Source organism: Anabrus simplex, chromosome 2 (genome assembly GCF_040414725.1).
Source record: "Anabrus simplex isolate iqAnaSimp1 chromosome 2, ASM4041472v1, whole genome shotgun sequence".
NCBI lineage: Eukaryota > Metazoa > Arthropoda > Insecta > Orthoptera > Tettigoniidae > Anabrus > Anabrus simplex.
Genome location: NC_090266.1, coordinates 362,280,294 through 362,303,816, shown reverse-complemented (window position 1 = coordinate 362,303,816; position 23,523 = coordinate 362,280,294). Strand labels below are relative to the sequence as shown.

Below are 23,523 nucleotides of genomic sequence, written 5' to 3'. Positions count from 1 at the left end.
TTCCTAAATTAGCCTTTATCTCCTCATTCCGAGTACCCTCCTGCCATTGTTCCCACCTGTTTGTACCAGCAATAATTCTTGCTACTTTCATGTCTGTTACTTCTAACTTATGAATAAGATATCCTGAGTCCACCCAGCTTTCACTCCCGTAAAGCAATGTTGGTCTGAAAACCGACCGATGTAAAGATAGTTTCGTCTGGGAGCTGACTTCCTTCTTACAGAATACTGTTGATTGCAACTGTGAGCTCACTGCATTAGCTTTACTACACCTTGACTCAATCTCACTTACTATATTACCATCCTGGGAGAACACACAACCTAAATACTTGAAATTATCGACCTGTTCTAGTTTTGTATCACCAATCTGACATTCATTTCTGTTGAATTTCTTACCTACTGACATCAATTTAGTCTTCGAGAGGCTAATTTTCATACCATACTCATTGCACCTATTTTCAAGTTCCAAGATATTAGACTGCAGGCTTTCGGCACAGTCTGCCATTAAGACCAAGACGTCAGCATAGGCCAAACTGCTTACTACATTTCCACCTAACTGAATCCCTCCCTGCCATTTTATACCTTTCAGCAGATGATCCATGTAAACTATGAACAGCAAAGGTGAAAGATTACAGCCTTGTCTAACCCCTGTAAGTACCCTGAACCAAGAACTCATTCTACCATCAATTCTCACTGAAGCCCAATTGTCAACATAAATGCCTTTGATTGATTTTAATAATCTACCTGTAATTCCATAGTCCCCCAGTATAGTGAAGATCTTTTCCCTCAGTACCCTGTCGTATGCTTTCTCTAGATCTACGAAACATAAACAAAACTGCCTATTCCTTTCGTAACATTTTTCAGTTACCTGTCGTATACTAAAAATCTGATCCTGACAGCCTCTCTGTGGTCTGAAACCACACTGGTTTTCATCCAACTTCCTCTCAACGATTGATCGCACCCTCCCTTCCAAGATGCCAGTGAATACTTTGCCTGGTATTCACTAGAAGGAGGAAATATGACCCCAGCTACTTAATAAATAATGCTGTGTATACAGAGAGATCCAAAACACCTCTAAGCGACAAACTGGAAACAATTATTGATAAACTAAAAAATATTGCCGAAGAAATTGCTCCTATGAAAAGGAGAAAGAAACATGCCTGGTGGAATGAGGAATGTGATATGCAATACAGAAAAGACACAAAGCATGGCTAAGTGAACAACAAAAGAAAACGGCACAATCTCGAGATGAACTAACTATTGCTAGAAGACAAACGGCCAAAGAACTTAGAAGAATCAAAAGAGACCATCAAAAAGAAAACCTAGCTAACATAGATGAATCGTTCAAACAACATAAGACACGAGAGTATTACAGGACATTTAAACAATATCAATCAGGGTATACTCCACCTACACTCATGATGAGAAATAAACAAGGACAACTAGCACACAATAATCAGGAGAATGCTAAAATTCTAGCTGATCACTTCAAAGAATTACTAAATGATGAAGACCCAAAAGAATACCTAGAATTTTCACCTGATACAAAAAATAAAACACGCTTAGACAAGGTTATTCCACCAGACTTCCATGAGGTACTTCAAGAGATTAACTGGCTCAAGAATTATAAAGCTGCAGGAGAAAATCAAGTGGTTGCAGAGCTGTGGAAGAATGCAAATAACCAAACACTTCAAAATCTACACAAACACATCATAGACATATGGAACTCTGAAAAACTGCCTGTAGAATGGAATACAGCTAGAATTCATCCAATACACAAAAAGGGGGATAGACTGGATACAAATAATTACCGAGGGATCTCTCTACTTGATATCACATATAAGATCCTGTCTAGAATTATCCTCACGAGAATTCAAGAACAGCTTGACCAAGAACTTGGAGAGTATCAGGGGGGATTTCGACCTGGAAGAAGTTGTCCTGACCAAATCATTAGTCTTAAGTGGATTATGAACCATCAAAGAATGAGAAACAAAAAGCCAGTTATAACTTTTGTTGACTTCAACAAAGCATATGACAGTATTCATCGTGAGTCATTACTTAAAATCCTTAAAGAATCTGGGTTACACCAGAAACTCATTAATCTCGTTGGTGTTACCCACAAGAACACTAGAGCAAAAGTTAAATTCCGAGGAGAGTTGTCTGAATCATTTGAAACTGGACTGGACTTCGACAGGGGGATGGTCTCTCACCAATACTGTTTAACTGTGCATTGGAGAAAGTTGTGCGAGAATGGTCTAAGAAATGTCAGCCAAACATCAAGATTGGCAAAAATATCAAACTCAATTGTCTAGCATTTGCAGATGACCTTGCGATACTTGCAAGTAGTGTGGAAGAGGCTAAACTCCAAATTGAAGAATTAGAAAGGATAGCAGGAAAAATTGGGTTACAAATCTCCTTTGAAAAGATGGAAATGATGGCATCCTTCAAAGTGGAAACATCACCTATCACACTGACTAATAACAAACAAATTAAGGTTGTTGATAAATTTAAATGTCTTGGAGAGATTATAACTTGGAACTTAAAAGAGAAAATATCAGTTGAAAATAGAATTACCAAATTAAAACAAGCTCAACACATTACTTGGCCAAACTACAAGAAGAAATCTCTCTCAATAAATGCAAAATTTAAACACTACAACTCCGTTATTAAGCCTGAAGCAACCTATGCTAGTGAAACCTTATTCAATTTGAATACAAAATCAACTACAGATAAATTACAGAAAATAGATAGACAAATCATTAGAACAATTCTAAACAAAAAACATCAAGTAGATGGAAAATGGCGATTACTACCTAATGAAATTGTATACCATGAGACTGAGTCTATAATATATACAATGCGGAAAAGAAGAGTTGCTTTTTTCTGTCACATATCACGACTACCAGAGACTAGGATACTCAAACATTTATTCAACTACTTTTGGAATAGTAAAACTAAAAATCACTGGTTCAAAGAAGTCCAAGAAGATTTAAATGAATTAGGCTTGACAATTCAACAAATTGAAAACAGAGAAGAGGATCCTGAGAAAGAACGACGTGAAACAAACTCTATACATGCAAACAGTACAACATAATTGACAAAGAACGGACAGCCAGGTCAGAGAGAATGAAACATTTCTGGAAACAAAAGAAGAAATATCAACCAAATTTGTAACCAATATTCATGACTTGACTGTATATAGATTGATTTCAGTGCTCCAATGTGGGCGTAAAATAAAATAAAAAATGTAAATCCCACTCTGCATTATCATTTTTATGTGTTTTTATTGATTCCTTCATTCCCTAGATTGAGTAGTAGTACGCTAGACAGTTTTGCAACTGCATAAATTATATCCGCTTCCAAGAAATGACACCGATGGAATGGCATGTAAATAATTGACATATTGGTGCAATGAATGTTGTGTCACTCAATTAAGTTGCGGGTTTGTTAAACTTGAAGTTTACCGGGTGAGTTGACCATGCTGTTAGGGGCGCGCAGCTGTGAGCTTGCATGCAGGAGATAGTGGGATCGAATCCCATTATCGGCAGTCCTGAAGATGGTTTTCTACGATTTTCCATTTTTACACCAGGCAAATGCTGGAGCTGTACCTTAATGAAGCCATGGCCACTTCCTTGTAACTCCTAGGCCTTTCCTATGCCATCATCGCCATAAGACCTACCTGTGTCGGTGCAACATAAAGCCACTAGCAAAAAAATCTTAAAGTCTATTACGACCACAGATTTACTGATCGTTATGCCTTACTGTAAAAACACTTATTCAGCTGAGCTAAACACTGTTAAAATAAGATTAAAATATCTGTACCTGAGAGCGAGTGCAAGTTTCTCAGCTCGGCTGATAGGTTTCTTGTACCCATTGCAGGGGGTTTTCAAAATTTCACTTTTTAAAAGTTAGAGAATATAACTAAACTAACACTCAGTCTGAAATAATTCCTGAACTTTGTCTCATCATTTAAAAGATGCCTGTTAATTAAAATATTATAGCGTCCTTCATCATAGTGCGATGCAAATATACTGCTGACTTTCCGTCTTTCCGGGCCGAGATACCACATTAACAATACTACTACTTTTTCCATTAAAATGTCAAGGAAAGCCCTGCCACTAATGAAATTGCCCGTGCTCTCGTCCATTTCTGACGGACTGGACTGCGCGACTGGAGTCGTGTCTAAGAAAACACCCCATGTGCCCGTTGCTTGCGGCTACTGTCGCCAACGTATATGGTGACCCCAGTCGTTGCGGCTCTGGCCGCCGTGGCAGCTACAGTCGCACCTTGGAAAACGTACCTTAAGGTGAATTGTCCCCTCGACTGTTGTGGTTGTAACAGGTCAACAGGTCTGCAGTTGCTTCCTTGGCAGGTATCATGTGAAACAGTTTTTTGCTGGAATTTGCAGCATTTACTCTTTTGATGTGCCTTTTACCTTTGGCATGAGAACGAACTGAAGACACCCCCATGTTGCTAATATCAAACCTAGTCCTACACAAAGAGCAATACCCTTTATAGTTATCACTTTCCACTCTCTGAGCCAATTCCAATCTGAATTTATTGTTCTGTCCAACCAGTCATCTCTGAAAGAAGTCTTTCCTCTTATTTGACTCACTGTCTCCAAAAAATAAGTGCAACATCAATGTAAGTAAATAAATAAATAACAATGGATGAATTAAATTATATGCATAATTTAGGCTACTTGAGGTATAGAATATAATGCATCCACTGCTATTATACTTGAAGCATTGCAAAGGAGAAGAATGAAGGAAAAGGGAACGGAAACTGAAAACAATATTAGTAGAAAAGGGGAAGTTAGTGACTGTCTACAACACCACGAGAGATGCTGGGCGATGAGGGCATCACGTCCCGATGCCGGGTTGTTAGAGAAAATCACAAGTTATTATTCTAGTAACTGTACTGTTAAGTATTACTTTTCAACAAAATCACTTAAAGTTATAATGCCAACCTATACAATTATTCTTATTACCTGGATTTTTGGAGTGCAAATATCCAGGGTAGATTCTAAAGAATGATAATATTTGTTCCAGTACATTTTATAATTTTTCCAGTATATGGTTCAAAATTCCAGTATATTTCCAGTATCTATATTAAATTCCAGTACTTCCAGTATCAGTAGACAACCTGTGATATGAGAGGCAGTGGTCCAACCATGAAAGCTAAGCAATACGATTGACGATGTTGCCATGCTGACCACGTGGAACTCCAAAATCTGCAAGCCACCTGGTTGGGCAGTAGCCATCTTAGCCGGCCAAGGCTTTTAACGGGCTGCAGAAGCATAGTTACAAACTCAAATTCAGCAAATATGCCAAACTTTACATTGGATAAACCGGTTAAAATTTCAAAACAAGATACACGGAACACATCAGAAAACTTACATATAACACAGGATTTGAATTTGCCAAGCACTCTCCAGACACAGGCTACTAATATGTGGACATCAACAAAATAAATTCTTTACATCAACCCTAAAGGGTACAGCATACAAAGATCTTCAGGGAAAAGACAATTCATAGCTAATACACTAAAACTAAATCATATAAAAATGCCTTTTAACTGCAGTATTGGTAACAAATGCAAGATATCAGGTGTCTGTCCTGGCAGTCAGTTGCTAAGGATCATCAAGAGATGAAAGAACTTCAATGATACATTTATGACATTACAAAACCAATGTGAAGTCGATATAATGATGTGTAATTTTTATTATCACTGTGTAATGGACAGCAACATTGAGGAAAGGAAGGGTAAACACTAAATATTACCTGTAGATTTGAACAGTTGTAAAATGCTTCATACATGTTTAATTGGTATGCCACGATAGTATTCTTCTGCCCCTTTTTTAAACATAGGGGACATAAATAATCTCCATCCATGCTCATTAGTTTCAGTTTATCATCCATTGCTGAAAAACACAAAAGTACATTTACTAACTATGGAATTAAGTGCTATAAAAGGGTGCATAGAGATTTAATTCAAATATCACAATAACAATAGACAAACACTCCAGAGAATACAATAGTTTCCAGAAGAGGCCTAAACTAACAAATCAATTTACACACTCACTCTCCCTGGATTTTTTCTGCAGCCCAGTACAAAAACACATCAAATTTGGCTCCCTCATCTGCTTATGCCCTTAACTGACTCAGCTAGTTTCTACCACACTTAAATTACAGACGATTTCAAAAGAAGAGTGTAAAGAATATAAGGGGTTAAGACAGGGAGTTATGAAATTTCTTTAAAGGACTGGAAGAAAGCGACTGTCAGCCCCTTGGACTTAATGCAGAGTGGATCCTTTGATAGCCAGAGTAATATCGATGTCTGTATGGATGTGTATATTTGTAACTGAGGCTAGGGATTAGAAGAAAATGACTGTAGTCTTGAAGCAAGCACATCTCAATATTTGTATAAAACAAGTTGATTACAATGGAAAATTATTTCAAGGATGGGTGACGAGATGTGAACTTATCTGTCTCAAGTTGAAGGCAAACTGATGCGTTGACTATTAATCCGTCAATCACGTCTGATCTGCATTTCAGGCTGTTGCACACATGGGAGATTCTCTATGGTTGCTTACCTATTCCCTTCTTAAGGATTTCAAAGAAGTTGGAAATTTATCGAACAGCTCTCTTGGAAAAATACTCCAATACTTAATTCATCTTTCTATAAACAAATATTTGCCTCAGTTTGCCCCCTTGAATAGCTATATTATTATCTTTCCTACTTTCTAAAAACAACAGCTTATTCATCTACTAAATGCCATCTCTCCAGTGACAGCTTGGTACACACTGTTCAGTCAAGCAGCCTGCCTCCTTACTTGGAACATACTGCTTAGTCGAGCAGCTCATTTCTTTAGACCGGGCGCAAGTTGAGAAGCAGTTTGGTGAGGTGAGGTGACTCACCATGAGTTTCCATGAAACACGAAAATGAATACAACAGCGAATGTTCGAACACATGGTGACATGGTGCAGTTTCAGCGCGTCTGTGAGTTGCGAAGGTCTGTGCTCGTACCGCAGTTTTCACTAGTGAATATGACCTGTGCGGAGTGAAAAGTTTTGTAATCTGAAGAAGTCCACGATAGAGGAGAAACTCATCGAGGCAGTTCGAGAGAGAGAACTTTTATATGACACATCACATACTGAATACATGAAAATCAAATTAAAATCACAGTTGCAAATTTTTATAATTTCCTTATTTAATTAATATTATATTTTTTTTAGTTGACCATTTATATTCAGTAGGCTTCCTCTTTAACTGATGAATTTTTTGTTAAAATAGGCATATATTTGTATATTTTCTATATACAGATGTATGTCATAATTTGTATAAACTAATAATAATGAATGACAAGAATTAATTAGTTGGGAGTATCCAGATTTATATATATATATATAAAATAACATGTCCTGGCGGACTGACTGATTCATCAAATATGAAGTATTGAAGCTTCCACCTAATCAATACATACATTTATATATTGTTCTACAGGACTGGTTTCAACCTTGTGAAGGTCATCTTCAGCTGACAATCATAACATACAATTAAAACATCACAATAAGAAAGTCACATGATATGGGTAAAAACATTGTCATTACAAATGTTCTAGTTTAAATAATCGTCTACATTAACCGATATAATAATTAAAACTTAACATTACTATATGTACATGAATGATGTATGTTAAAATACATTTTTCTTAAATTATAAAGGTGTCACATAGTATGGATAAAAACGTTATCAATTTGCAAATGTTTTCCGTCTTATCCTCGTTTACGTTAATTGGTATGAGAGTTAAAACTTTGCAATAATATTATGTGCGCAGGTGATATATGTTGAATGTACAATATTCTTGGATTGTGAAGTGTCCACTGTTCCACATTAAAACTTATGACTAGATGAATAAAACATTTTGAAGTACAGGTTAATTCTTGCGACGTGTTGTATATGCGACTATGCTATGATATATGATCAGCCGTGTTCGTCTACTGGTGGAATAATGGTATGAGTTTCTTGAGGTAACATGAACACTTATGTTGAAATCAGGTAGTAGTCCAGTGTTTATTGTGGGACTTCGTCAATATATACACAAAGCTTATAGTTTATGTTAAGACTGAATTGACCATAAAATTTGATAGAATACGGTACATAAATGTAAATAGGTTGTTGTTTTAGCGACGTGCTTCCCTTAGTTATTTGATTTTGTCAAATGTCAATATGTATTACTTGATTACAACATATCTTGTGTTTTTTGGTTAGCGTGAAAGCTTCTTTCTTCGCTTTGTGTTGTAGCACGTATTTTGTATCTGTAAGTAGAAATGAAGTGTAAGAAATGTTGCGTCTGCCAAGTTTGTTTTGAAGTTGGAATGCGTGTGCATGTACTTACTGTAGATGTTGACACTTGATGTGTGCTATTTGGCAGCACGTCGAGCACTGTTCCGTATTTGTCTGAAGTTGCTGCTTGTGGCTGCGTAGGGGAAGTTCGGAGGGGTAGAAGGAGCGGCTGTTGTGGAAGTGGGACTGGAGCGGGGGGTTGTCTTCTGGCGGTTCTTTTATATGTATTGGGTCTTGTTTTTTGATTCTTTTTAGGTAATTGTTTTTTAGGAAAGGGATGACTGCATTGAAAAGAATGTTAACTTTGTCCGTAATTTAATTTAAATTGAAGTTTGGATTGGCGTACTGATCTAGCTTGATATAGAATTCTTCCATTATATTGAGTAAGGGGCTCTTGGGGTTAGTGCTTAGAATTTGCATATCGTTTTCAATGTTTGTAAATTTATGTTTGAAGTCTTCAATGTGTTGGCCTATGGCTGAGAAATGACTGTGTTTTATTGCGTTGATATGTTCATTGTAACGTATCTGAAAGTTCCTTCCAGTTTGTCCGATATAACTGGCTTCACAGTCGTTGCACTTCACACGATATACTCCTGAGTGACTGTATTTATTATTATTGTTGATGGATTTGGAGTTGTGTAGGATAGTGGCGTTGTTATATGTAGTTCTGTAGGCTATTTCGTTTCTTGAAAATGTTCGTTATAGGATATATGTGGGTGTTGTTGAAAGTGAATAGTACGTAGTCTTTCTTAGTTTTGTCAGTTCTGATTAGTTTTGATTTGGGTTGCTTTTTTATTTTGTATATGATTTTGTTGATCATTTCTTTTTTGTGTCCGTTTTGTCTGGCTATTTCGTGAATCAGGTAAGTTCTTTGTTTAGTTCTTCTTGTGTTAGTGGTATATTAAAAGCTCTATATATCATAATATGGTATGCTGCTTTCTTGTGTGCGTTAGGGTGGATGGAGTCTATTTTTATTGTGTTGGACGTATGTGTGGGCTTTCTGTATATTTTATATGATAAATGACTTTTGTGCCTGGTTATAGATATGTCTAGGTAATTTATAGTATGGTTGTTTTCTGTTTCCATGGTGAATTTTATGTGCAGATCTTTATGTCCAGTAGTTTTGGAGTTCTGGCTCGGCAATGATGAATCAGTCATAATCTATAAGTTTCATTTCCGTATTGATTATATTCACAAATATCAAGTATTGAAGCTTCCACCTAATCATTACATGTATTTATATATTATTGTTCTAGAGGACTGGTTTCGACCTTGTGAAGGTCATCTTCAGCTAAAATTCATAACATACGATTAAAACATCACAATAAGAATGTCACATGATATGGGTAAAAACATTGTCTATGTTCTAATATTTTAGTTTCATTAGTATATCTATTGTCTATTATGACAAAGACATCATCTACAAATCTACACCAGAAAAAGATATTGTCTATTTTGCAAATTTCTTGGTGTAAATCTATGTAAATTATCTATGCACATCTACATTTATATACTGTATTCTATCAAATTTTATGGTCAATTCAGTCTTAACATAAACTATAAGCTTTGTGTATATATCGACGAAGTCCCACAATAAACACCGGACAACTACCTGATTTCAACATAAGTGTTCATATTACCTCAAGAAACTCATACTATTATTCCACCAATAGACGAACACGGCTGATCATATATCATAGCATAGTCGCATATACAACACGTCGCAAGAATTAACCTGTACTTCAAAACATTTTATTCATCTAGTCATAAGTTTTAATGTGGAACAGTGGACACTTCACAACCCAAGAATATTGTACATTCAACATATATCACCTGCGTACATAATATTATTGCAAACTTTTAACTCTCATACCAATTAACGTAAACGAAGAGAAGACGGAAAACATTTGCAAATTGATAACGTTTTTATCCATACTATGTGACCCCTTTATAATTTAAGAAAAATGTATTTTAACATACATCATTCATGTATATATAGCAATGTTAAGTTTTAATTATTATATCGGTTAATGTAAACAATTATTTAAACTAGAACATATGTAATGACAATGTTTTTACCCATATCATGTGACATTCTTATTATGATGTTTTAATCGTATGTTATGAATTTTAGCTGAAGATGACCTTCACAAGGTCGAAACCAGTCCTGTAGAACAATAATATATAAATACATGTAATGATTAGGTGGAAGCTTCAATACTTGATATTTGTGAATATAATCAATACGGAAATGAAACTTATAGATTATGACTGATTCATCATTGCTGAGCCATAACTCCAAAACTACTGGACATAAAGAAATGAAATTTTGGGGATACATTTATGTTAGGGTGTAGGTGCTCACTAAGGGAGGATTTTTGGATATTCTGTCGCTAACGGGGTGAAAAGGGGGTGAATTTTTAAAATGAGGATATCTATATCTCAAAAACTTAAAAGTTTACAGACATAAAAAAATGGCATTTGGAATCTCCATTAAAAATAAACACATATTTTGTTTTTGGAAAATCCCATTGGGGGCGGGGGGGAAATGAAAAAAGGGGTTGAACACCTACTACGAGGAGACATATCTCAAAAACTGAAGATGTTACAGATGAGAAAATTAGTATTTGGAATCTCCTTTAAAAATAAAGAAACATGCATTTGTTTTTTTTCGGAAAATCGACGTAAGGGGGTGGGGTTGGAAATAAGTAAATAAGGAGCTGAAATATGTTTATGAGGATACTTTATCTTAAAAACTGAAGGTGTTACAGATGTGAAAGTTGGTATTTTGAATTTCCTTTAAAAATAATGAAACACACATTTTTTTTGTTTTCGGAAAATCCATTTAAGGTGTTGAAAAGAATTGGAAAAGCGGGTGAATTTTTAAAATGACTACCAGTATATCTACATTATATGTGAAAATCTTAACATGTTGGAGACAAGAAACTTGGTATTTGGAAATCCCTTTAAAATATAGGAACATGTACCTTTTTGTTTTCGGAGAAGGCACTTAACAGGGTGTGTGTGTGTGTGTGTGTGTGTGTGTGTGTGTGTGTGAAAAGAAGTGAAAAATAGTTGAATTATTTTTTATGTATATCTTACAAACTGAAGATGTTACAGACGTAAAAATTGGTATTTGGAAACTCCTTAAAAAATAAAGAAACATGTATTTTTGTTTTTGGAAAATACAGTTAGATGGGGGTGAGTGTGGGGGAAGGACTGATCAAGGGGTTAAATTCTTGTTATGGGGATACTTATGTATATCTCAAAAACTGAAGATGTTACAGATGTGGGAATAGGTATTTGGAATCTCCTTTAAAAATAAAGAAACATGTATTTATTTTTTCGACTTGAGAGAAGACTGTTTCTCACATGTACAGTTTTATGTCGCACAGTCGTCTTAGCCCCAAAAGGCAATACCACAAACATGATTTACAAAGAATTTCTGGGGTAAACGAAACTCAATTTTTGGGTGAGTTTTCATACTTCAGGAATTTTCAGATAATGTCTTAGTACAATGCCAAGGAATGATTACCCTGATCAAATTACAAAAATCCACGCGAGCGAAGCTGCGGGTAATTGCTACTTAAAAATAAAATAAACATGTAATCTTGACAATGTTATAATTATGTACAGTAACATTTAAAAAAATTTTGCTCCATGCTCTGTAACAGACTATTTGAAATTATGCATTTTCTCGGAATGTTTTCATTCACTAGAAACTTATTCTCTTTATCATGTTTTGGATATGTTTTCCGCTCAGTATTATAAAACCTTTTTTACGAGAAACTTCTAGTATCTAGTAAATATTCAATATACATTAAAATCATCGCACACATTATCGACATAAAGTCATTCGCAGTGGTGATAGAACTGCTACCTCAACTTTTGCTCTCCCTGCGTGCAGCTGAGTTCAGAGCCTGCTTCCCTGCATCATTCTGCACCACCCTGTAGTCTAGACTAGCACCCGGCCTTACTCCCAAGTCTTCCCAGCCCCATGTTTGCATCATTTTTTTAACTACCCTTTTGTTGAAAATCACCAGAACAAATTGTACCATTTCTCTTTTCCACTTCAAAAATCAAGTAATTCTGGTGAGGGGCCGATACAATGGAACCATACTCTAATTGGGGTCTTACCATTGACTAGTACACCTTCTGCTTTACATCTTTGCTTCTTATTCCTCTTGGCCTTTTCCCAATTATACGGGGTTGGTACTTTGTATGAATTTAGCCCAGTTTTACTGCCACATACCTTTCGTGACACAAACACTATGTGGAGGAATGTATTCACTATTGCGTGTTTTATATAAATGAAGATGTGTACTGTATTAGGATGAACACAAAACCCAGTCCCAGAACTAGAGGAATTAACTATACACATTTAAAATCCTCAGCCCGGCCATGAGTCACTGCGGCCTCTGAACTGAAGGCCACTATGCTGAACATTCAGCCAAGAATCCTTACTACAATCCCTAAATACCATCATAACAATACGAACAGATCTGTAACATTCATTTTCAACCTCATTAATGTGATTACCCCAATGAAGATCTTTCCTTATATTAACAACAATCAGGACCAACAGATAAGCTAACACTGCCATAACAGAAGGGCGTGTACAACATTCTTGGTATACATAGAAACGATATTCCATTCAACTATCAAATATTCTCTACGAAGGGCCTTGCTTCCAATGTAACTACGTCGTCATCTACATTTCACCTTTTAGATATTATTAGCAGCAATTCTAGCTAATATCTTATTTTATATGTCTCTAATGATAAACTCTGCATTCTCACCCATTATTATTTATGACGCACCAAATACGGATTTCACGACTCACACAAAATTATATTTTGTACAAATGCTCATTTTTATTCAGTTTGGACACAAAGTTTAACTATGGGCAAGATCTTTGGTTGACTATATTGGAATTACATGCTTGAAAATATACAAGTACCACACGTCATAGAAAGATGAAGATCGAGTTTTAGCTTCAGAAGCATAGTTTTAGACTGATGTTTATTTTTACCCTATTTTATCATCACATGTTTTAATTTAGTGTTCTCCATATGACTTTGTAACCTAGTTTTAGCTTTACAATGTTAATTGTCTACTTTCTTGTTTCTCATTTTTATTTAATATTTAAGTTTAGCATTTTAAGTTTGATTAAAGGCTGAAGATGCCCTTCAGATAGATAGGGCAAAACATGTACCATTAATCTATATAGCTGTTTATAAATGTAACCACAGAACAGTGGGTTTGGACCAGTAAAAAATACCTCTGTAATTTCTTATATGAATAACTTTCAATACGGAAAAAATCATGAGGATAATAACTTGTGAATTCATTACCGGTTATGTACGAAAGCAACCCGGAAGTCGAATCTTGGCATGGTATTGACGAGAAGTTTTAACGTCCCTTTCGTAGACAACTGCCCTGCTCATTCCAAGATGCTCATTCAGGAGTTAAAAGCAGTGCGCATGGTTTTCTTGCCACCGAACTTAACATCCAAACTACAGCCCATGGACCAAGGGGTGATTAAAAACTTGAAGCATTTCCATGGGAAGAGCGCTGTTCAGAGAATTCTGAAAGGAATTGAATCTGATGAGTCATTAACAGACATTAATCTACTACAGTTGATAAGAATGTAGAGTAAATCGTGGGCTATGTGAAGCAGGAAACAAACTGCTTCTGCAAAGCAGGATTTTGGAAAGGTAACTTAGGAGCTTCAGACCACGAAGAGGGGGAAGTCACTCCTATTCCTGAAAAATGGGTGGAGTATCAGCAGCCTGTTAACTGTGAAGCTGATTTCTGAGGCTTACATGAATGTGGACTCTGCCGTTATAGTGGCCGAACTCCCTGCAGATGGCATCAACACTGCTGCTGAGCAAGAAGAAGAAGAAGAAGAAGAATCCCAGCAAGAAGCGTTGGAGCTGCCTTCTCCTGTACCGTCAGCAGACCAGGTGTTAAGTGAAGTGGCTATTCTTCGATTGTACATACAGAGTCACTCGAATGTAAAAAGATGATGATGAAGATGATTATTGTTTAAAGGGGCCTAACAGCTAGGTCATCAGCCCCTAATGGTACAAGGTGTAACAAAATGCAAATTAGAACTTCAAAATTTATCCACGGACTAGAATCTAAAACTAATGGTGATGAGAACATGATCATGAAACAAAAACAATCAGTGGATCCACTTTACAATGTCTTAATCATTGGGATGATGCTTATTATCTAAAGGGGTCCAAAATCCAGGTCACTGGTCCCTCACAATAGTACTAATCTCTAGAAAAACAGAACCGTGGTGTTCCTCCTACAGTGGTACTAATCACAGGCAACAGACTCATGGTTTTCTTGCATGGTGGTAATAATCACAGGTAATGTAGATACATGGTATGTCACACACAATGGTACCACTCACAGTTTACACAAACCCATGGTGTTTTACACATAGGGGTACAACTCACAAGTAACAAAGACCAATGGTGCTCCTCACATAGTGGGACTAATCACGGGCGCTGGTATTCCCGTGGTGTTCCTCACTTGGTGAAACTAATCATAGGCCACGTATACTCATGGTGTCACTCACATAGTGGTAATGATGATGATGATTGTTTAAAGGGGCCTAACATCTAGGTCATCGGGCCTCTAATGGTATGAAATGAGACTAAATGTAGTGACAATTTAAAAGTCCAAAATCATCCACTGACCAGAACTCAAAACGTGATGATGAAGAATGAATGGATGAATATGAATTTAAGACAATCAGTGGATCTGACCCGTGATGCCCCACATTCCCAGAAACTAGGGTAAAACAATAGTATTACTGACCGGGGGACTGCTTCTAAAGCACAATCCTGAATCGATGATGCTCGTTGTCTAAAGGAGCCCCAAATCCAGGTCATCGGCCCCTCATAATTGTACTTATCGAAGTTAAGTAGAACCATGGTATTTGTCATGTTGCGGTACTAATCAAAAGTAGCGTAGACTCGCGATATTCCATACATTATGGTACTACTCACAGGTAATGTAATACACACATGTAACGCAGACCTATGGTGTTCCTTACATAGGTGTACTAATTACAGGGACTCATACTATCCCATGGTGTTCCTCACATAGTGGTATTAATCATAGGCAATGCAGACCCACGGTGTATCGCACATTATGGTAACACCCACAGGCAACACAAGCCCATGGTGTTCCTCATATACTGGTACTACTCTCAAGCAATGCAGACCAATAGTTTTCCTGAAAAGTGGTACTAATCACGGGTTACAGCCAATACCCGTGGCGTTTCTCACGTAGTAGTACTAACTATTTCTTTATTTACAAGTTGTTTTACGTCGCACCGACACAAATACGTCTTATGGTGACGATGGGATAGGAAAGGGCTAGGAGTGGGAAGGAAGCAGCCGTGGCCTTAATTAAGGTACAGCCGCAGCATTTGCCTGGTGTGAAAATGGGAAACCATGGAAAACCATCTTCAGGGCTGCCGACAGTGGGATTCGAACCCACTATATCCCAAATACAGGATACTGGCCGCACTTAAGCAACTGCAGCTATCGAGCTCGGTAGTACTAACTACAGGCAACGTAAACTCATGGTGTTTCCCATAAATTGGTACTACTCACCCATTCTGAACATAGTGGAACCGACCAGTGGAATTCACATGATGACCTCTATCATAAGCAACACTCAGACCCATAGGTTCCTCACATAATGGTACTGCTCCTATATAACGTAGACCCATGGTTTTCTTCACTGGGTGGTACTAGTCGCAAGTAACGTCGACCTATGGTGTTCTGCACGTAATGGTACTAATCACAATTATTCCCATGGTTCTAATTTCATCGTCCCTCGGTCGCCTCTTATGACAGGCACGGGATACAGTGGGTGTAGTCTTCGTCTGTGTCCCCCACCCACAGGCGGTAGAGAGAGAGAGAAAAAAAGAAGTAATCACACACTTTGAAAAATGAAGTACCAGGAAAGAAATGCAAGGGCCACGAAGAGCGAGAAAATGAAAGTTTTTGCAGTCATCCCCATGGTGCTCCGCGCAGAATGCAGTGCCGCACTTGCTGCAGTAGTTGGTTGTCATTCTTCGCTTTTCAGCTGGAAATACCTTACAAGTCGTTTTCTTTTTATCCATCCTAGGAAGAACTGGATCTGCTGCTTCTTTTCGGCCAAGAACACTGAAGACCATACTTCTTAGCTTCCTCGGAAGATTTCAATCAATCAATCAATCAATCAATCAATCAATCAATCAATCAATCAATCAATCAATCAATCAATACTGATCTGCATTTAGGGCAGTCACCCAGGTGGCAGATTCCCTATCTGTTGTTTACCTAGCCTTTTCTTAAATGATCGCAAAAAAATTGGAAATTTATTGACCATCTCCTTTGGTATGTTATTCCAATCCCTAACTCCCCTACCTATAAAAGAATATTTGCTCCAATTTGTCCTCTTGAATTCCAGCTTTATCTTCGAATTGTGGTCTTTCCTACTTTTAAACACATCACTCAAACATATTTGTCTACTGATGTCATTCCACGCCATCTCTCCTCTGATAGCTCCGAACATACCACTTAGTTACATGTAACTGTACTCATTTTGGTTCCATATTGAAGATGATTTACATCACAAATATTATAATAATATTTGTGATATACATACCACTTAGTCGAGCAGCTCGCCTCTGATAGTCAAGCGCTGTTCTAGCCATAGAAAAACCAACTGCTGATACAACTGATTCAAATAAGATGATCTTGTCATGGTTTGTTCTTTTCTAGAACTCAAGACCCCGTTCAAAATAATAAGCGAGTTAACTCCTCCGATGTATATCAAGTCATAAAAAATGCAGAATGGCCATCTTTTTGTTTTCCTTGCACTAGATCTGACTGAAACCATTTGGTCAAGAGGATTTACTCCTCCTTTGGTCTGATTGTAATGGTCAATCATAAATGCTTTGCCATCTTGATTCACTCCCTTGTGTTGGTGCATTGTGGAAATAAGGCAAGCTACCTTGTTCTTCTTAGCCTTGTGCGATAGAAGTGTTGTCATGTTGCTGAAAAGGTATTTTGAATCACCAATCTCTCTGTTCTCTGGTTTGTTTAGGCAGATCGTTCCTAAAAGTGTCAGGAGCCTTGAGCAATTCATCAGCCAACAGAATGGTTGTGAACCAGTTATCCATTGTTACGTTGCGGTTCGATCCATGAAATGGAGCCGTTAACTTTTTCACATAGTAGTGGTAAAGAGGGGCTTCCACAGTTGTGTTTTGTTTCCCTAAGTTGACTCAGCAACCAACATGTACTTAGAGCCAGCATCACAAACCATAACAATTTTTAACCCACATTTAGCTGGCTTTTTAGGTGTATACATTTTGAATGGACGCCTGCCTCTAAATGCAAGCAGCTGTTCATCAATGGTGAGATATGGGCCAGCCTCTTATTTGTCTATGCATGATTTCATAAAAGCTTCCCAAGGTCCTTTATAGGTGCGAGGCAATCTGTCGCTACTCTCTCAGCTCGGGTAGTTTTGTTATCGAATCTGAGAAAATCTAATAAAAACTGTAATCGCTTTCCACTAAAGCAAACTCTGTAAACATTACCACTAACAGAAGGATCAAACATTATTGCTGTATTTAGGCTACTGTCCTTGTGGAGAGCAGAGAATATCAGAATGCCCAAGAGTGCTTTTATCCCTGTGGGAGAGATTTGACTGTTTGGAAACTGAATTGTTTTGTAGTTGGCTTGTTTTCTCACTATTTCTTCAATTGTATGAGTAACGATTTAGTTTACCATAGCGTCAATAAAGAACAACTGAAACACATCTAAAGGGGTTAGAACATCTTTACCTCTACATTTAGGCCATTGTCATTCACAATATTTATAGGGGTATTTCTTGTACTTAAGGTTGGAAGATTTTAAGTCCAGGAATAACCGTTTTTTCCTTTGATTATATTTGTTGCTCATTGCGGAGTCGAGCTTGCAGATCCTAAAGAAGAAGCAGCAGCAGCAGCAGCAGCAGCAGCAGCAGCAGCAGCAGCAGTAGTAGTAGTAGTAGTTCGCTGGTGACAGGAGAGCAGAGGTTTTCTTGCAATGTCTAAGTCAACAGAGCCAGGAGTATAACAATACTACAAGGAAACGAAGAAGTCCACCACGTCTTGCTCCATGAAAGCCTCGTCCACTGGTAGCTCTGCAGGCACCCCTGCCCTTGGACGACTCACTCGCTCCCACACAGATCTGATGAACTCCCAAGAGGTGGCCGACCTCGAAAAACAGGAGCAGCCTACAAATCCTCCTGAGAACCTCGATTGGCAAGCCTTGATCAACAGAGTACAACGTCTCGAGCAACAGATCCAACAAGTGCAAAAATGTCGGCAACCCGACAGTGAGCGATCTCCTGCGCCTAGTCATCGGTCAGAGCCACCGGAGGACCTCGAAGAGTCGGACGACAAGGAGTCCATCCCATGGCGATCTCTAGCACCGACCTTATACCCTAGCGGTCTACCAGTTCCCGAGCCGCAGAGGGTGTTTCGTCTGGCGGAGTCACTTGAACAACTAGTTCCAGCGACACCCTTGGGGCGCGACCAACATGAGGCCCAAGGCATCATTTGGGCTCTCTCTAACTGGCAAGGGATGGGCGACTCCCAATGGCAGTATTTCTAAACACGCGCATCGGTCCTCTACATAGCACTCACCAAGGGTTGGAACATGGCCATCCATCTCACCAACGCTACTGGGGATGATCAGGTCAACTTGCCCCCAGGGTTTCAGTTCCAGCCAGTTCCTATGGTCAGTCGCGGCACGTCTCGACGCGGCAGGGGCCGTGGCACTCGAGGTGCCCGAGGTGCCCGAGGTGGGGCCTCTGGAGGGGCTAATTATACTTAAAATAAATACAATTTTTTTAAAATGTTGCACCTTCTCAATACTAAAAATCATTCGATGTTTACAAAAACATTACAATGATATTAACAGGTACTAGTTTCGGTCCACTATGGACCATCATCAGCCTAGCCAAAGTACAAAAGCAAAAGACATAGTCATAAAATAAAGTAATGTGGAGAAATGAGAGAGGATCTAAAAGGATGGGATGGTGGTGGAATGACATACAAAAGTGAAAAACCGTATACACGAATTATGATAAATGTAACAAAGATGCGTTAACATTGACAAATAAAATCTTTGTGAAGTCACATAAAACACGGTTACTCCTGTGTTGCACAATTAAAGTTATATCTGGTATATACAAAGTCCTATGTTTCTGGAAAGTTCTAAATGTGAGTTCCACATTAGCGTAGAGAGAAAATTGTCCAATGAGACCAGCATAAGATTAAAAGTTGACAGAGTTGGGCATGTTCTGTGGTGGAATGAAAAACTTGCTGTGTTAAACGGAAGTAGTATCAATTCAATCGGAACCCAATGAACCTGGGGAAAAGAAGTTAGAATTAACACGAGAAATCAAATAGAGAACGAGCAAGGGAAAGAAACAAAATAACGATGACTTACCTTGCGCTATGTAGAACAAACTTACTGTATTGAATGCAACTGGCGGAGTGAGCGTCGCGCAGAGTAGATCAGCAAGAGAGAGGAGAAGGGAAATACGGAGGGGAAGAGTGACGTAAGTGGTGGAATGTGGGAGGGATGGGAAGTGGTTCAAGGCGGGGTGGGCGAGAGGGGAAGTGATGGTGTTTGTGTTGGCGGAGGACCCTTAATTGACTTAAAGAAAGAGTTTTGAACAACCGATTTGTTTTTCCTGTAATAAGTAATGAAAAGGTCAAATAAAATATTGGGTTTCTCAGTTATTTCGTTAAAATTGTAGTTGGCATTAAAGTATTGATCCAAATGAACGTAAAAATTCTCAATTATATTGAGTAGAGGTCCTTTCTTAGCTATTTCGAGAATGTCCATGTCTGTTTCCATATTCGTGAATTTGTGGTTATAGTCGACCATGTGTTGGCCGATGGCTGAGAATTTGTTATATCTGACTGCACTGTAATGTTCCGAATATCTAATGTTAAAGCTCCTACCGGTCTGCCCCACATAAGAAATATTAGAACATGTGTTACATTTGAGCCTGTAGACACCTGATTTTGCGTACCTATTTATTTTATTAATATGTGATGTGTTATGTAAGATGTGTGTGTTGTTGTTGGTGGTGGTTTTAAAGGCTATTTTCATACCTTTTTTCTTTAAAACATTAGTGATCTTGTGAATTCCATTGACGTAAGTAAAAGTGGAAAAAGAGTCATGTTTAGATGGTTCTTTTTTAAATGTGGTCTAGGGGCGAAATTTATGTTTTTTGATGATATTTTCTATAAAATGGCTATTGAAGCCATTGAATCTGGCAATGTGGTGGATAGTATTCAATTCAGTATGAAGATCTTTCTTATTCATGGGTACGTTTGTCGTGATGGCACCGATGCCGGGAATCGAACCAAGGTATATTAAGTCCCATAGCATATATTAAGTTAAGGAGATTAGAATTGAACTAGTGGATCCCCAGTACAGGAGACCACTAGGAATGTATAAACGAAAGGATAAAGGGTTTTCTTACAAGAAGAATTATGGTAATTAATTGTGTAAAATGTGCTACTTTATATTTGAAACATTTAGAATTGGATATGTGAAATTACTTGTTCTTCAAGTCCTGCTACGGAAGGCTTATGAGTAACTTGTTATTGAGTTGTAATCTTATCTATGTAAACTGACCAAGGGTTGAGTAAATGAATAGTGGCTAGCTACAAGCACAAATCCAGCATTCAGAATAATTAGCATTGGGAGAGACAAGGAAAGAATACATGACTCATGGAAGGATGGAGCATCGGAAAATCTCCACTTCATGGCAAAACATTCCACTCAGTGAGAGATATGAGTTAGGCTGAGTGAGACAGAGAATAAGTGGTTTTGAGATTGACCACTATAGCACCACCTACTGGAGAAGGATCCCAGTTGGGGGTAGACTAGTACTAGGGTGGGAGTTCCCCCTCTCACTAGTTAGCAAGGGCCAGACCAGGATATATATACAAGCTGCAGAGGCTTAAGGGATATCTTTAGTCTTGGACAGGAGAACGCTCTACGTAGGTCAAGAACGTCGGTAATAAGACTGGAGGTGCTTACATTCAGAATGAGAGAGAGGAGTAGGACATAGCCGCGTTAGAAGTGATATTGGAAAGACTTAGTCTCTCAGACAGTAGTGGGAGATGCGGATTTAGGCTTAGAGACAAGCTAGAGGGCAACTCTCAGGTTTTCAACATAGACTCTACCCAGGTCGGAAGTCAGTATTCTAAAAGCTTCCGGAGCAGGCACATCACTGAAGTATGCTGTAAATAGACATTGTAAATATGTACGGTAGTTGGGAAGTCAGAGTTGAATTCAAATATATATCATATTAAATGGGACTCAGTACTTCATTTAATGGTTCAGGGCACCCAACCCACAGATTCTCCAAGCCGCTCGGAAGAACAAATCGTCCAGAACATCTCGGGACAAGGTGAGTCACGACAGACTTACGTTTTGGTGTCAGGTGTGGGGTGCCCTTAGTTCGAACTCCGACGAACAGTAGAACCATATCAGTCCGAAAAGCGCGCATCGCAGAAGATTGAACCGCGCACCGAAGAAGATTGTTTGAAAACCGCGCATCGCAGAAGATCGAACCACGCATCGTAGGAGCCACAATTCAGCCCAGCTGCAGGGAGCCAGCAGCCCAGCAGCCTATTAAGCAGACTATACGGATCGCAGCCAACAAGCCCAGCAGCCTATTAAGCAGCCTACACGGATCGCAGCCAACAAGCCCAGCAGCCTATTAAGCAGCCTACACGGATCGCAGCCAGCAAGCCCAGCAGCCTATTAAGCAGCCTACACGGATCGCAGCCAACAAGCCCAGCAGCCTATTAAGCAGCCTACACGGATCGCAGCCAACAAGCCCAGCAGTACAGAAGACATCGTAGGGTGAGTCCACTTTAATTCAGTATGGCAAGTCAGGAGGAGGATGTAGATTTAAATGCAGGAAGGCCAGAATTTCAGATAGCAGAGGCTGATGATGATGATGGACGTAGCTTAGAAGGACCATATGTAACTGTAGTAGAGGGACACAGACTGATTGGTCGAGAATTTGACGGTAGTCAGCCAGACAGACTACGAGAGTTTCTTGCCAACGTAGATGCGGCTGTACGCATGATCAGGGAGAATGATCAGGCACTTTTCTTTAAATATATATTGACAAAAATTACAGGCAAGGCCCGAGAGAAGCTCTTGGTAAGAGCTGATATTACTAACTGGGAGAACGCTAAAGTAGCGCTAAATGAATATTATGGTAGGCAGGGCACGTTAGATCTATATATCTGCCAAATGTTCCAAAGCAGTCAGGAACCGCGAGAGAGTGTAGCATCCTGGGCGCATCGCGTAGACACGATGGCGTCAGTTTTCAGGGATGCTTTATTAGAGGGCGAATGCCTAGAAGATAGGCAGGCACAGTTGAAGTGCGTGAGAAAGATAGGAGTGGCTAGTTTCACACAAGGGTTAAACAACCCAAGAATCCAATGTAGAGTGCAGGATCAGCAACCTTTAAAATTTGAAAGAGCCGTGGCAATAGCTAGGCAGGAAGAAGCAGTCATTATATCCAAACAGGCTAAGGAAGGATTGCAAAGTAGGCGGAACACACTAGGGTTCACACGGAGAATTGAAACGAACAAGCCTAATGTAGCAAAACCAGAAGGAAGGTGGCATCCTAAGCCTAAAACAGCAATGGTTAGGGTGATTTGCTACAATTGCAATAAAGAGGGCCACCTAGCTAGGCAATGTACAAGTCCGAGAAAGGAAACACAGGGTTAGCCTATCGGAGAGTCAGAATTAAAAAGATCACCGACAACGCTAACGTGTCGGTATTGTAAGAAACAAGGGCACATAGAGAGAGACTGCCGAAAGAAGCAAAGGGACCAAGTAGGTGTAGAAACACGAACGGTCCGCACAGTCAAGGCGGGCATGAGGGAGAGTACCAGGGGTACACGAACTTGTTACAATTGCCATAGGAAAGGGCATGAGCAAGAAAATTGCAGGCTACCGATTAACAGACAACATACCGAAATAACGAGATGCTATTCGTGTGGTAGAGAGGGTCACTTGGAAAGGGACTGTTGGAGAAATGTACTTGGTAAACAGTCCACTAAACAGT

At 38.7% G+C, this 23,523-nt stretch overlaps 1 protein-coding gene across 4 annotated transcripts in view; it reads right to left on the bottom strand.

Moving 5' to 3' along the window:
* LOC136862831 (uncharacterized) overlaps positions 1–23,523 on the bottom strand; it is a 180,172-nt gene that overhangs the window by 120,324 nt on the left and 36,325 nt on the right. For 2 of the 4 annotated variants that reach the window (XM_067139097.2, XM_067139095.2), the window contains exons 2-3: positions 13,701–13,934; positions 5,781–5,920 (exon numbers count right to left, since the gene is read on the bottom strand). In XM_067139097.2, the coding sequence (XP_066995198.2) occupies positions 5,781–5,918 (138 nt within the window). In that variant the 5' untranslated portion in view covers positions 5,919–5,920; positions 13,701–13,934. The remainder of the gene's footprint in view (positions 1–5,780; positions 5,921–13,700; positions 13,935–23,523) is intronic. The other 2 variants (XM_067139094.2, XM_067139099.2) reach the window with 1 other exon arrangement.